The sequence below is a fragment of the Branchiostoma lanceolatum genome, chromosome 12 (assembly GCF_035083965.1).
Source record: "Branchiostoma lanceolatum isolate klBraLanc5 chromosome 12, klBraLanc5.hap2, whole genome shotgun sequence".
Classification (NCBI taxonomy): domain Eukaryota; kingdom Metazoa; phylum Chordata; class Leptocardii; order Amphioxiformes; family Branchiostomatidae; genus Branchiostoma; species Branchiostoma lanceolatum.
In genome coordinates this window covers 15,157,603-15,170,947 of record NC_089733.1, presented here as the reverse complement: position 1 = coordinate 15,170,947, position 13,345 = coordinate 15,157,603, and the positions used below count along the sequence as shown (strand labels likewise).

At 41.5% G+C, this 13,345-nt stretch overlaps 1 protein-coding gene across 3 annotated transcripts; it reads left to right on the top strand.

Moving 5' to 3' along the window:
- The first annotated feature begins 511 nt into the window (after positions 1–511).
- Positions 512–12,764, top strand: LOC136446202 (uncharacterized). Of its 3 annotated transcripts, none has more exons than XM_066444515.1 (9): positions 512–772; positions 5,559–5,657; positions 6,778–6,890; positions 7,716–7,941; positions 8,303–8,531; positions 9,175–9,297; positions 10,408–10,581; positions 11,230–11,343; positions 11,637–12,764. In XM_066444515.1, the coding sequence occupies exons 2-9, from the start codon at positions 5,598–5,600 to the stop codon at positions 11,681–11,683; spliced, it is 1,086 nt and encodes a 361-aa protein (XP_066300612.1). In that variant the 5' UTR covers positions 512–772; positions 5,559–5,597; the 3' UTR covers positions 11,684–12,764. The 3 variants fall into 3 exon arrangements, with proteins under 3 accessions (XP_066300612.1, XP_066300610.1, XP_066300611.1); XM_066444513.1 differs by having other exon boundaries at positions 11,230–11,352; XM_066444514.1 differs by lacking the exon at positions 512–772 and adding an exon at positions 1,479–2,479 and having other exon boundaries at positions 11,230–11,352.
- Positions 12,765–13,345: the final 581 nt, after the last annotated feature.

The following is a 13,345-nucleotide window of genomic DNA, read 5'->3' as shown; positions in this document are numbered from 1 at the left end:
TGCTCCGAGTCAATAGACCTCATTTTGACCTTAAGGTTATTTGCACAATGTATGCTTCTGTCAAATACTGGTCCCGTTTGTTTGTTTGTTTGTCTGTCTGTTTGTGGGCAAGGGGGCATCTTTAATTTCTGGTTCCTTGGAAAGCCACTGAAAGGTGCAGGCAAGAAAGGCGATTTCTTGTTGAAACGTAATTCCCACTGACCTGTGCGATCAATGAACATTGGCCTATTTTCTACTCCAGGTATATGTTAAACTGTTCACAGTGAAACGCTGCACTACACTTGTAATGGCGTCTTCAATCCGTGAAAGGTACATAGTTGCACGTTATCCCCATGCCCCTGGATGATGTATGTAAAATCCCTGACTGATAGATTTAGGGTTGGGGATTGAACCCACGCTGGACTAGAATATACAACCTCGGTCCTCGCTTTCAGACAGGGAGTCTACCGCGCTGTCCAACCGGTAGGTCAACGACCGATGGGACGTTGAGACTTAGCTATCCGTGGGCGAACCGATAGATCGTTGACCTTTAAGCTCGCCAGGCTAAAATGACAGCGGTCCATATTTAGACGACATGCAGGTCAGGGCAGGTAGAGGTGGGGAGGCCATGCGGACAATACCATTTGTTCCCGGGGTCTGTGACTAGTTGTACCGCATGCACACTTGCAGCGCACGCACCTACTTGAACGTACCACCACCAAGCAACACACAGTGTGACGTTACGTGGCGATAACCACGTCCATTCTTAGCTGTGCTTTAGAGCCAGGCTACGGTAAGTGCTGTTCGTTTGTCTGTTATTGTTAGTAATTCGTGTACTCTGCGGTAGGTACTGGCCCGGGTTTTCTATGCCCACAGTATAGCAAACTATATGTTCTACTGCACTTCAGGTACAATAGTACACATAGCTAATTAGACTTCGTAGACGCCATTGGAGAGTGGAGTAAAACGCACGTATACGTACCAGGCAAGGCCCCGATCTTGGTGTTTCGGCCCGTCTGTTTGGTGAAGTGTATGGTTACTATGCTTAAACCTTCGTATCCTTTGTTCTTAAGCCCGGGTGTCTTGCACCATTACATTTAAGACTTGTACCAGTCTTAATTGTAACGTATGTGTTTGTCCTAGAATCTAGATTTCTTGATATGTGTTTTAGCTGATCAGTGAAGCCCAGTCGTGTGCTATGTGCAACATGCTTTCAACTGACTATAATTAATTCATTTTACTGTTCATTTCACATTCAACTGAGGGCATGTTTTACAAACGGGTGGGCTAATCAGGCTCCAGCCAAGGTTGAAATCTGCATATTTTTGAAGCGTAGATTGCATTGTTCTGATATGCATCGATGGATTTTCTTGCGCCAAATAAAGTTAGAGCTAAGCAGGTTATTTGCTGTTCAGGTAACGTTAGCTATGACGGGGGATCCCCTGAGTGACTCACTACGTGATGTGCGGTTACTCACTTGAGTAACCTGCGTGGTAAGGGTGACTGGGTGATAATTTTTTTAGTTCGAATGAGTCACGACTGGTGTGTTTAAAGCGTTGGGGATATACACGAAAACAGATTGTTGCACAACATCTTGTAAGTTTCATCGCTTCACACTTAGTTATGAGTATTGCCGATTTTTTAAACGATGATATCAGTGCACACAGGTGTACCATGTGATAAAGGTGTGGCTTTCGTACAATGCCGGGATATCTCTATTGACGTAACAGTGCCCTGCGACGTCCGTGCTAGGTTGGGATATCCCTAATTGTGGACATAACGTAGTGCAGGGCCATTGTGTGTAGTAAGGTGCAGTTTTTTTGTTCGTTGTTATATCTTTTAATGAGTCCCGACTGTGCCACATAAAGGGGCATGTACATTTGTGCGTAAAAGGAGTGACCTAGTTTTACTGTGAAATTCTGCATGCCTTTGCCCTACATTTCATACGCATCACGCGAAATTTCCGTTAACACATAACGTTCGATAAAATCAGCTGCATACTGATGATAGACTTGAAGTGGCTTCGTTACGCCTCATACCATGAATGGATGAGACCTTTATTGTACATGTTTGCCCCACTGGGCTATAAAGCACAATGTTAGTTAACAATGATATACATAGTCACGTGCATGTAAAGTTCTAGCATACTCTAGTACTTTTGGCTTTTTCTCGCTTCATGGTAATAATAATAATGATGATAATCTTTATTGCATATTCATGCCTGGATGGGCTAAATGCACATATATATGGCCACACGTTGTAGCAGCCATATATCCCTTACCATGATTAGCGTGAGCCAAACTGTCAACACACCAGGCCAGCTCTGAAACTGTATTTGTTGTTTCTTCATCGTGCTGGGCTCGAGGTTAACGCATCAGGCTCCACCAGACATAGGATCGAAGGCTCATGATCAAGGCCTCGGGGGCGCGCAAACGACTCTACCACAACATCGCTATACTAGCCTTCACCTGGCCTTCCTACGGGGGTACGGGTCGTAGAGGTGGGCAAATAAAGAAATAATTGGCCAGGGGAGTCAGTCCACGATAATGTTAGCATGTCAGACCCCCTTGCACCTGCAAGTGAATCCGTCTGGTGGACAATCCCTAAGGGTAAATACTCTCCCTATAGCCGGTGTGGTTAGTCTGTTAGAGACTAGCAATATACATCGGGATACCCCACGTTACGTTCGTACACTGCCGGGACTTACCGCGATGTTTACCGAACATTGTGCTAAATCATTGGGCGTGACATCCGGTGACATAAAAAAAGACTCGTCATGCAGTCACTCGAACCAAATGACCTGTAGGGCAAAACCATGCAGACACCTGCCGGGGTGTGCACTATGTGGGGAAATGCTCAGAATGGGCGGGGTTAAGACTGTCCCACTAGTACAGAGGGGTGATTAATTTGATTCCTCTTCGGTTGAAAAACAAGAGCTTTTCAAAAAAGCTGGCGTTTCGGCTACGTTTATGAGTGTGAATTGTCTTTTCCCTTTACTTGAAGTAAAATCTGCCAGAGAAAGTCACTCAAGGGCTGTTCAGTCTATAAGAAAAATTGTCATTTTGGGAAATGAGTACTGTTTTAATAGAGAAAGGCAGATTGGGGAAAGCAATTTTGAACTTACGTCACTTAACTTAAGTGCTTTGGAAAAAGCTGGTCTTGGCCTACAACTTGTACTTATTTGTAAAATGTACAATAGGCTCATTATAAAAGCTATCAATGTAATTATGTACATGGCACGCAATAAAACATAAAATTTGAAAAAGCACCATTGAATCATCAGCACTATGGTAATTAAGTGAAATACAAGTTCATAACACCTAAGGTTCTATCTAAAATGACTACCAAATGTCAAACAAATCAACAGCTGCCTCATCCGTATTATTCTGGTTTCCGCATTTACAACATTTCTTCCTTATTTTCCTGGGTAATTTTGCTAAAATTCATGAAAATTCCCATAGTTTTGTGCCGAGCGGCGCCACTTTCCACGTCCGTGTTGTCTGAATGAAGTCGATACTGAACAATGGAGCATTTGCTACTGTAACAAATATCATTTTTTTTATTTTTTCATTAATAAATAAAGAAATATTTTATATTTGTTATTTTTAAATATTCATTTAATATATACAAGGCCTTTGTCTTATGAACAGGACTTCATAGATTCCAAACCCGGCATTCGAATTTTTCTGTTCATTGTAATGGAAAATACCGTGCAGCGGCTCCTATGCGCGGTAAGATGATTCTTGCAAAACACTCGCCACTGAACTTCTATCCCCGATGTAAACAGAGGTTCTTGATGTTGTTTGCAAAACAGCGATCCTTTGTTACAGTAGCAAATGCTCCATTGTTCAGTATCGACTTCATTCAGACAACACGGACGTGGAAAGTGGCGCCGCTCGGCACAAAACTATGGGAATTTTCATGAATTTTAGCAAAATTACCCAGGAAAATAAGGAAGAAATGTTGTAAATGCGGAAACCAGAATAATACGGATGAGGCAGCTGTTGATTTGTTTGACATTTGGTAGTCATTTTAGATAGAACCTTAGGTGTTATGAACTTGTATTTCACTTAATTACCATAGTGCTGATGATTCAATGGTGCTTTTTCAAATTTTATGTTTTATTGCGTGCCATGTACATAATTACATTGATAGCTTTTATAATGAGCCTATTGTACATTTTACAAATAAGTACAAGTTGTAGGCCAAGACCAGCTTTTTCCAAAGCACTTAAGTTAAGTGACGTAAGTTCAAAATTGCTTTCCCCAATCTGCCTTTCTCTATTAAAACAGTACTCATTTCCCAAAATGACAATTTTTCTTATAGACTGAACAGCCCTTGAGTGACTTTCTCTGGCAGATTTTACTTCAAGTAAAGGGAAAAGACAATTCACACTCATAAACGTAGCCGAAACGCCAGCTTTTTTGAAAAGCTCTTGTTTTTCTTCTGCAATCTTGTGGTATAGATGTAATATGGTCATTTTTCAGGATATCAAAGTCCGAAACCACAATGCAATGATATTTCCGAACAGTTGTAGCAGTTAGATGCGGTCCTATGTGTCATGCAAATCAAGCCTGCCTGACATTTCTTGCTCACTTGCCATATAAGGCAACGGCGATACAAGGATTTTGGAATGTATTGCCATATAAGGTCATATGGTGTGCGACAGGGTGTTGAACCGGCATCGAAGCATCGAAGCATCGAAGCATGCATGCAAGGTAAAAACCAGGACATTGCGTTTCGGCGCCTTCAAAAAATCGCTGACAAGAAATTAGCCTCCCTTTGTTCGGTTAATGAATGGATGCTATTCATGCCACAGGTGAAACTATATGTAAAGTTTTAAATTGTCAACTCTAATAAATCGGACTTACACTTTTTTGTTGAATGTGCAACTTTATTCTCCGTCAAGGATATACTAGTAATGTATTCGTTGCTTCCGTCACGTAACTCGAGCAGTGGACCATATATGCCCGGAAGTTTAAGTCTAACAGACTTACTACGCTGGCTAGAGGGAAAATATTTGCCAGAGACTGAGCTTGGCCGCCATAGGGTTTCATTTGCAGGCGCAGTTAGTAGGAAGAGTTAACTTAACCGTGACTGACTCTCCTGGGCAATTATTAGTTTGTTTGCCAAATGTTACCATCCCTTCCCCCCGTCGGAAGGCCTGGTGGAGGCTAAGATGTCTTGTTGTAAGGTACAGTTTCATAAGGACTTCTACAAACAAGAATTAACTTTCATGGTATAATATCTATGTTGTTTGATCTATATTATAAAAGGAATTTGAGAACGTTAAAACTGGATATGCTCTGGATATGGCAATCTGTATGATACTAACATTGTATTAGAACATTTCGTACTTTGGAGGAATCCTTCACATATTGGAACCACCCAAAAAATCAGCGCCCAGATTTTCAATGACCTTTCACATTGCTTCTTTGCTCCATGAAGGTCGATTTGCAATAGAATAGTGTTATCTAAACTTACTATGTATAGAAAGGACTAGAAAATGGAATTTGAAAATCCGACTTCCAACGTTCTAAAATTGCTTTGGGCTAACCTTTTTGTTTATTTCCCTGCAGGCTTCATATATTTCGCAACGACGTTTACGAAGAGACAGCATGGCGGCTGAACAGCTGTCGGAGATCAGGGCGGACCTGACGTGCCCAATCTGCACTCAGGTAGAAACAACTTATAGAGACATAATATGTATTGTTGTCATGTCCGACTCCTATATCCACATATATGTACATAGGTCAATGTCTCCACAAATCATTCCAAAAGCGAGACAGAACTACCCATACATGACTATATTGTAACCCATATACCGGTATCGATACGATTTTGTAGATGGAATTGTAGAATAGATTAGCCTTGTAGTATTGTTGATTTAATGCCATACAGTGTGCCATGTACGATTGTTGAGCAATAAAGTTCATTCATAAGGTTCGTTCATTTATTCATAATACAATGCTAAACTTTCTTCCAACACTAAGGTATATACAGGATATAATTTCCGACGACCACTGTCGCCTTCTTCACGATGATAGTTTTTAATATGTACATGTATTTAGAATATTGTTATAGCTCGTTATGCTTTCCATTTTAATGTATTGTCTTTGTCAGCAGGACTAGCCCTTTGTAATAGCCTCAGGCTAGTTGGGCAGCCCTGGCTGTGTGTCCAAAACAGCCAAACCAATAAATAAATAAATAAGATAAATACCAATCACTTCCGAACGTAAACTCGCGAGAGTTACAGACACGTGACCTTATAGACACGTGCCTTTATTTGTGGATATGTGACGTCAGCAATTGGTCAAACGTGCCAGGAAGTTAATAACGCCGGCACCGTCTCTGTTGAGTGATGTCTGGAGTGCCCTGATATAAATATATATCGAACATTTAGAGACCACGATTTACTCCATTGTATCCACATTGCTAAATACGTTGTTTTTACCGTTTTTTTACAAGACATCCAACCCAATTTTCAATACTTTAAAAGCCCACTGAAACAAATATGCCAATATATATCAATGCCAATTATCCTTCAGATGTTTCTGTTAAATGTCAAACCACGTCATATTTATACAGCTGTTATTTTGCCCTCACCTTTCCTTAACTAGCAGCATTGTAAGTACTCTTTGTATGATGTATGTTTCTGTATTTACTGTATTAAGTTGTTTTTCGTATATGGATGCGCAGCAATTGTACAAGGTACAAAGTATGGCTAGTACATAGCTACAGTTGTATGTATATCTGAGTGTGTAAAGTATGGGTTAAAAAAACACAATCTGTCCCCAGGTGCTGAGTGAGCCCAAAGCCCTGCCCTGTCTGCACACGTACTGCTGCAGGTGTCTGCTGCAGCTGGAGGCCAACTCCGCACAGACGGAACAGTTTCCATGTCCGGAGTGCAGGTAAGAAAGGTCTATTCTCCAACAGACCGACCACAAGCAATACTTATATTTTTTGAGGTAACAAACCGGATTCTAAAGTACATAAGAGATCTTTGTTATTCTCCAAGCAGAGTTTTCGATCAGCAAGGAGTGGTCGGGGAGGGCAGCGTTAAAAACCCCGGCCACTCCTAGCCAACTTCCCGATCGAAACCCCTGCTTGGAGAATAAGACAGATCTTCCATGTAATGTAGAATCTGGTTTGTTACCGCCACAAATGGAGGTATTGCTTGTGGTTGTCCTGTTTCTTTGTTTTTCTGTCTATATATTTGTCTACCTGTTTGTGTTACCAAATATAGTCTGCAATAGCTTAGGAAACTGTGTATGTATTGTGATGATATTTGATATGTGGACTTGGAAAGAAAAGGGTCAAGGTTGATTTCGGGCGCTAGAGCAGCTTCCTTTGGTACTGCAGCAGAACGTCCGGTTGTACTATGTTCTGTTAAGGACATGCTGTTTGTGGTCTTGCCCTTTGTGTATATACCATGTTAAGGTCGATCACATTTGCAGGATTAATGAACAAATGTTCAAATAGCATTCTGCCAAAGGAAACTATCTTACAGTTACAAAATGTGTTATTTGAACAGAGAAGACTTTTATTGTAATAGGTTATGTTAATCGGTACCTTATGTGCAAGATTATGACAAACCGTTTACAAACTCTGCATTTCCTGGAGGTTTGAAGTTTGAAGTCTTCGAACTCTTGTTTTACTCGTGTTTTTACAACAGTGTGTGTGTGCGTACGATATATCCGTTTTATCTTATGGTCTCATGTACCTCACTATTATAGGCAAACGGTGATCCTACCAGAGCGAGGAGTCCGGGGTCTTCCTACAAACTTCATGGTGGCGAATGTTGTAGCAAAGCTCCGTCGGACCAGGCAGCGACGAGAACAGTCAGAGGAGGACCGCGTCTGTGCAAGGCATCGAAACCTCGCGCATGCGCTGAATCACACTGGGCAGCACAAAGCACCAAATACTTCCAAGAACATCGCTGCCTTATTAGGTCATCCGCAGGTATTCTACTCAATGATTTTATTGTAGCATTGCGTTAGCACTTATTGTATGTTTGAGATACCTTTATACAAGTGCAGGTGAGTGTAGAATCATTGATACGTGTAGAATTTTTTATATAACCATTACAATTTATAATTAGTAAGTTATCATTTTTCTTAAACTGATTTTGTCTTCCTTTTTCGCAAGTCTCTGTATTTGGTTGACTTCTGTCTATTGGGTTAGTTTGAATTGAATGGAATAAGACAGGTCGTAAGTATTGTAACGTGTCGTTCAGACAGCTCAATAATTGCATTGTATTCAACCCTATTGAACCAGTTCCCAACCAAAATACATAATATGTCTCTTCCAAATTCATGTGCAGGTCGCCCATGAAGCATCACTTCCAAACGTGACCATGCCCGTTATAAGCAGAAGACATCGGACAATTCAGCAGCGGCTGGTTTTACTCCTGCACGCCCAGAGGTGCCAGGCAAGCAATCAGCTCAGTACAGAAAGCGGAGAGGCCCCCGTGTGCCAATTGGCCACATGCCGAGCTATGAGAAACACACTGGATCACATCGCCACCTGTCAGGTTGGCCAAAACTGCAGCGGTAAGTACGTGTGTGTGTGTGTGTGTGTGTGTGTGTGTGTGTGTGTGTGTGTGTGTGTGTGTGTGTGTGTGTGTGTGTGCGTGTGTATGCGTGTGTATGTGTGTGTGAGTGTGTGTGTGTGTATGTGTGAGTGAGTGAGTGAGTGTACGCGTGTGTGTGTGTATGTGTGTGTGTGTGAGAGAGAGAGAGAGAGAGTGTGTGTGTGTGCGCATGTGCGTGTGTATGTGTGTGTGAGTGTGTGTGTGTGTATGTGTGAGTGAGTGAGTGTACGCGTGTGTGTGTGTGTATGTGTGTGTGTGAGAGAGAGAGAGAGAGAGAGAGAGAGTGTGTGTGTGTGTGTGTTTGTCTTTTAGCTTGTGAGCATGTGTTTGTATGTGTACTTCAGTGTGTACGTGCATTTAGTGTGTGTGTGTGTACATGAATGTGTGTCTGTGTTTGTGTGTGTGCGGGGGGGGGTAGTTGAGTTTGTGTGTATTTTGAGTCTGTATTTTGCATGCGCGTGTTTGTATTCATGTGTAAATGTATGTGTATGTGTATGAGTATGTGTATGTGTATGGACGCGTGTTTTATTTTAGCAAACTGAGTTTCAAACTTGTCAGGCACTAAAATGTTTAACGTTTGTCACGTTCGGTTTTCATTTCAGTCCCACACTGTACTTCATCCCAACAAATCCTGTCTCACTGGAAGGGCTGCAGAAGCCTTTACTGCCCGGTTTGTCTGCCGCTCAAAACTGTCACCAGGCGAGAGGAGGTGGATGCCGGGATAGGTATGATTACGCCACTGTATAATAGTTTTATCTTATAGGAAGCGATTCAACTACATGTATCCCGCAACACATAAAAAATGAATCTTATTCACGACCAGTTCTCTGGTCAGGATAACAGTGGACCTACGTCCTAGCGCATGTACAGCCTTGAGCGCGCCTACTCTGTATAAATAGATAGAAATAAATGAATAAACAAGTATAAAAGGTACATGTATATTTTGATACTTTCATCAGGTTAGTAAGTCAAAGTTCTATTCTGCACAAAACCAACTGTTTTATTCAAGCCGAAGTTTCGGTGACCGTCTGCCATGTTCCTCAGGGTAATACTGGCCCGTTCTATTTTGCACAGCAGCTAGGTGTCACTCGCTAACAGATGCGGTTCCAAGAGTGAAGTAACATCTACACCCCGACCAATCGAATCACGTGAATCGCATTGAAACTCAGATTCGTATCAGCCATTTCCCGACAAATCGCTTTCTAACTTGCGTTAACGACTACATCTGACCAAACAAACTCGCCAGTGAGATGGTGGAGGGTGTCAGCTTTCCAAAGATGTTTTCAGATTGACAATTTTGGCTCTTTGAAAGTGATTGAAAGTGACCGCGATTTAACGTCTAGTTTCTACTACTTTTCTCTAAACGTTAAATCGCAGTCACTTTCAATCACTTCCAAAGTGCCAAAATTGTCAATCTGAAAACATCTTTGGAAAGCTAACACCCCCCACCATCTCACTAGCGAGTTTGTTTGGTCAGATGTTGTCGTTAACGCAAGTTAGAAAGCGATTTGTCCTGAAATGGCTGATACGAATCTGAGTTTCAATGCGATTCACGTGATACGATTGGTCGGGGTGATCTACTAACATAATTCCACCAGGGTACATAATTCTGCCACCCTGAAAAGATGTGTCCAAACATATCTCCAACCCAACGTCTCCCAGTACAGTGTAATGCACTCATGTATCTAAACTGTGCACACCTGGGGGTGCTGCACTTGAGATCTGTCAAACCCACTGTTTTTCAAAGTGGCGGATTTTTGTTACCAGGCGGATTAATGTTAATGAAGGTTATTTAATATCAACGTAAAAATACATGTTTTAACTGAATTTCACAGACTCCATGCGACACAAACTGATCCAACGCCAGCTGACCATGCTGCTTCACGCACGGACGTGCCGGGAGCGAGAACGGGCTGGCGGAGTCCTGACGTGCCGGCAGCGCGGCTGTGGGACCATACGGAACGTGCTAGCCCACATGGACAAATGTCAGGATGGGACCAAATGCAAAGGTAAGATTTATCACTAGGGCTGTTGACACGTGATGTGAAAATCACGATATGCTGGTTGAAGCCAGAGGAGGTCATACCTACATCCCAACTTTCCTTGCTACATATCATATATCTCGGATGACTTAACTGTGACTTACGAGTGATATAAACTCGTCATTTTTGGTTTGAAACTAAAAGCATGTGACCTATAGGTTTGCTTGTGGTACGTTGTATTTACTGGACTGCCATTAGAATATTAGATATACCGATGCATAATTTCTGGCAACTTCAGCCAGTATGGTAGACCATGCTTACGTCATCGTCACGTGGGTGCAAACATCCAATAGGAAGGCGCGCTGGGGACTGAATTGGACACGCTGTCTAGCAAGCATTAGGGCTTATCAATTCATTATGCTTATCGCATCGATTTAGACAACAGTGCATGCAGTATCGTAACAACATTTAAAAGTTGACCGCCTTATTTTCTTGAATGCTATACGTTGTGACGAGTATGAAAATGCTCTTATAGTGCCAATGTGTTCCAACGTTTGCTATTTCGAGGAGGGGTTGGTGGTTATGTATTCTAGTAGCTTCGAAAAATCGTTAGTGTTTTTATGAAATACACTGTGACTTAATTCCAATACCGTTCTGTTGTCGTTTTCTTTACAGTGACATACTGTGCTTCCTCCACGCAAATTCTTTCCCACTGGAAAAGTTGCAGAAGACATCGCTGCCCTGTTTGCCAACCACTTCGAGGCCAATCGAAGGGGAAAGCTTTCAATGGTAATGAAGGTACTACTAGTAAATTGATACATTATTGACTCTACATTTTGATTTCGTCTATAATTTTATTCTACTGTTTCCTAATGGTGGAGTAAATATTCTATTTCTTGCTGACATTTTTTCATTTGATATATGCATACATTTGCCTGACGCATTGGCTTTAAATGTATGTTAATCGGAACGTCGTTTCACCCTATCAATTGTAACATGTTACCAATTATAAATTCAACACATTTCAGACTATATGGTGGGTCAAGAATCAAGTTAATCCCCATTTTTCCTTCTTTTTACAGTCACTCGTTCATTTACAATGAATGGCGCGGTTGGTGTGAAGCCTTGAAAAACAGAAATATTTGATATCTATTTATTGAACACATCACAAAAGAATTCCACGCAATACGGTCACAGTATTCTGTTGTCGATTGTCGAATTCAGAGAGTAGCGACTGGTCAGTATTCCCATTGAATACGTACATTTACTTACGTTCAGTATTTTGGCAGTATTGAAACGTTATTGTAGAATGCAAGTTTTGAGTTAGTCGGTAGGGGCACATCTTAGTAGTAACAGGTCAGTTGGCCTGCATCACTTGTTTATTCGTGTGTTCAATTGTTTGTATTACATGATTAGTAACCTTATTGCCTTATTATGTAACACACTGTATATTAAGTATAAGCTACGTGAGTCAAAATGGATATGGTTGTTCCACTCACGCTGGGACGTATACGTCACTTGTGACGCTTAACCCTTAAAAGTGTGACAGGTTATTAAACTTCCTCAAGTCGTGGCTTTCCTTTAAAACGGAGCCCTTGGCTTGACGTTCGATCCAAAAGACTATAACGCTTTCCAGCGGCATGCAAGTCGGGTCACAGCAAGACTATACACGCCAGAACTTTCATCCTTCTCCATCCATTTCCAAACGTTTGCAATACGTCGTATGAAAGAGAATAAAGCGTTGGTATCAGTGTTTTCGAAAGATTCAGAAGCAATCAATTGAAAGCCTCTAAGTTTTCTAAAGTTATCAGGAATTGACAGCTGATGATTGACCCTCATGCCCCTGCCAACCTACGGTGTACTACAGTGATTGGGTACGTATATGGATGACGTGAACGATGAAACAATTGAAAACGTTGCAACGGATATGGTGTGTGCATGGCGTCACGGCCGCCATGTTGGTTAGCTTAGCCTAAAAGAGTTAGACCTATAAACTTGTATTTTCTTGTCGTCATTATAAGACTTACATTGATGGCAATATTTTACTTCCAGTTCTAACTACCAGTTTAACCAACAACAATGGCGGACAATGCTACGTCATAATCACGTGACTGCAAAACGCTCAATACAGAAAATACGTTAATGGCGGATACCAAAAGATGATGACAGGGTGTAAAGAAGACTGATTAAAAAGCAAATTACCTTTGAAATCTTGAAGTCTGGTGTTTTACTGTATTTAAGATGGAGCTGTAGCTTGATGGGTAAATGTACGTAGTTTGAAAATGTTGACAATCGTGCAAGGTATTCTATCATCATGTCTTTATCTTAATAAGTTGTGCCACAAGGGGAGGGATAGGCTATACCGTTGACCTGTCTAGTTAAAAGTAAAATATCTTTCTCTGTGGGCAGCTATAAAAGCACAGATACTGTGAAAGAGAAATTTGAGTTAAAATCGGCCCAAGACAGATCCACACCCTCTTCACAAAATATTACTATCCCAGGCTTTGAATAGATTGAACATTGCGATATGCATCGAACAATACGTGATGAATACGGGCGTGTGTGTCTTTTTCTCACAACAAAGAAAGCACCATTCGAACAATGGATCCACAGCCCTGGGAAAAATCAACATGAATTAAAATATGTTTGTCCATCAGTTGGAGTAATTGAGGGTGACAGGGTCCGCCCCGTTGCCAACCAACGGTCATAGGTCAAAGAAGAGCGTTATGGCCTTGGCAACACCTACACCTATCTGAACATAAGGACGAACAATGAAACAAATATAAGTAAA

What these genes read in the sequence shown, in the direction of transcription:
- LOC136446202 (XM_066444513.1), top strand. Translation starts at nt 5,598, where the DNA reads ATGGCGGCTGAACAGCTGTCGGAGATCAGGGCGGACCTGACGTGCCCA. An exon ending in GGAGGTGGATGCCGGGATAG is followed by an intron (nt 9,298 to 10,407) that starts GTATGATTACGC and finishes TGAATTTCACAG; the next exon opens with ACTCCATGCGACACAAACTG. An exon ending in AGCTTTCAATGGTAATGAAG is followed by an intron (nt 11,353 to 11,636) that starts GTACTACTAGTA and finishes TTCTTTTTACAG; the next exon opens with TCACTCGTTCATTTACAATG.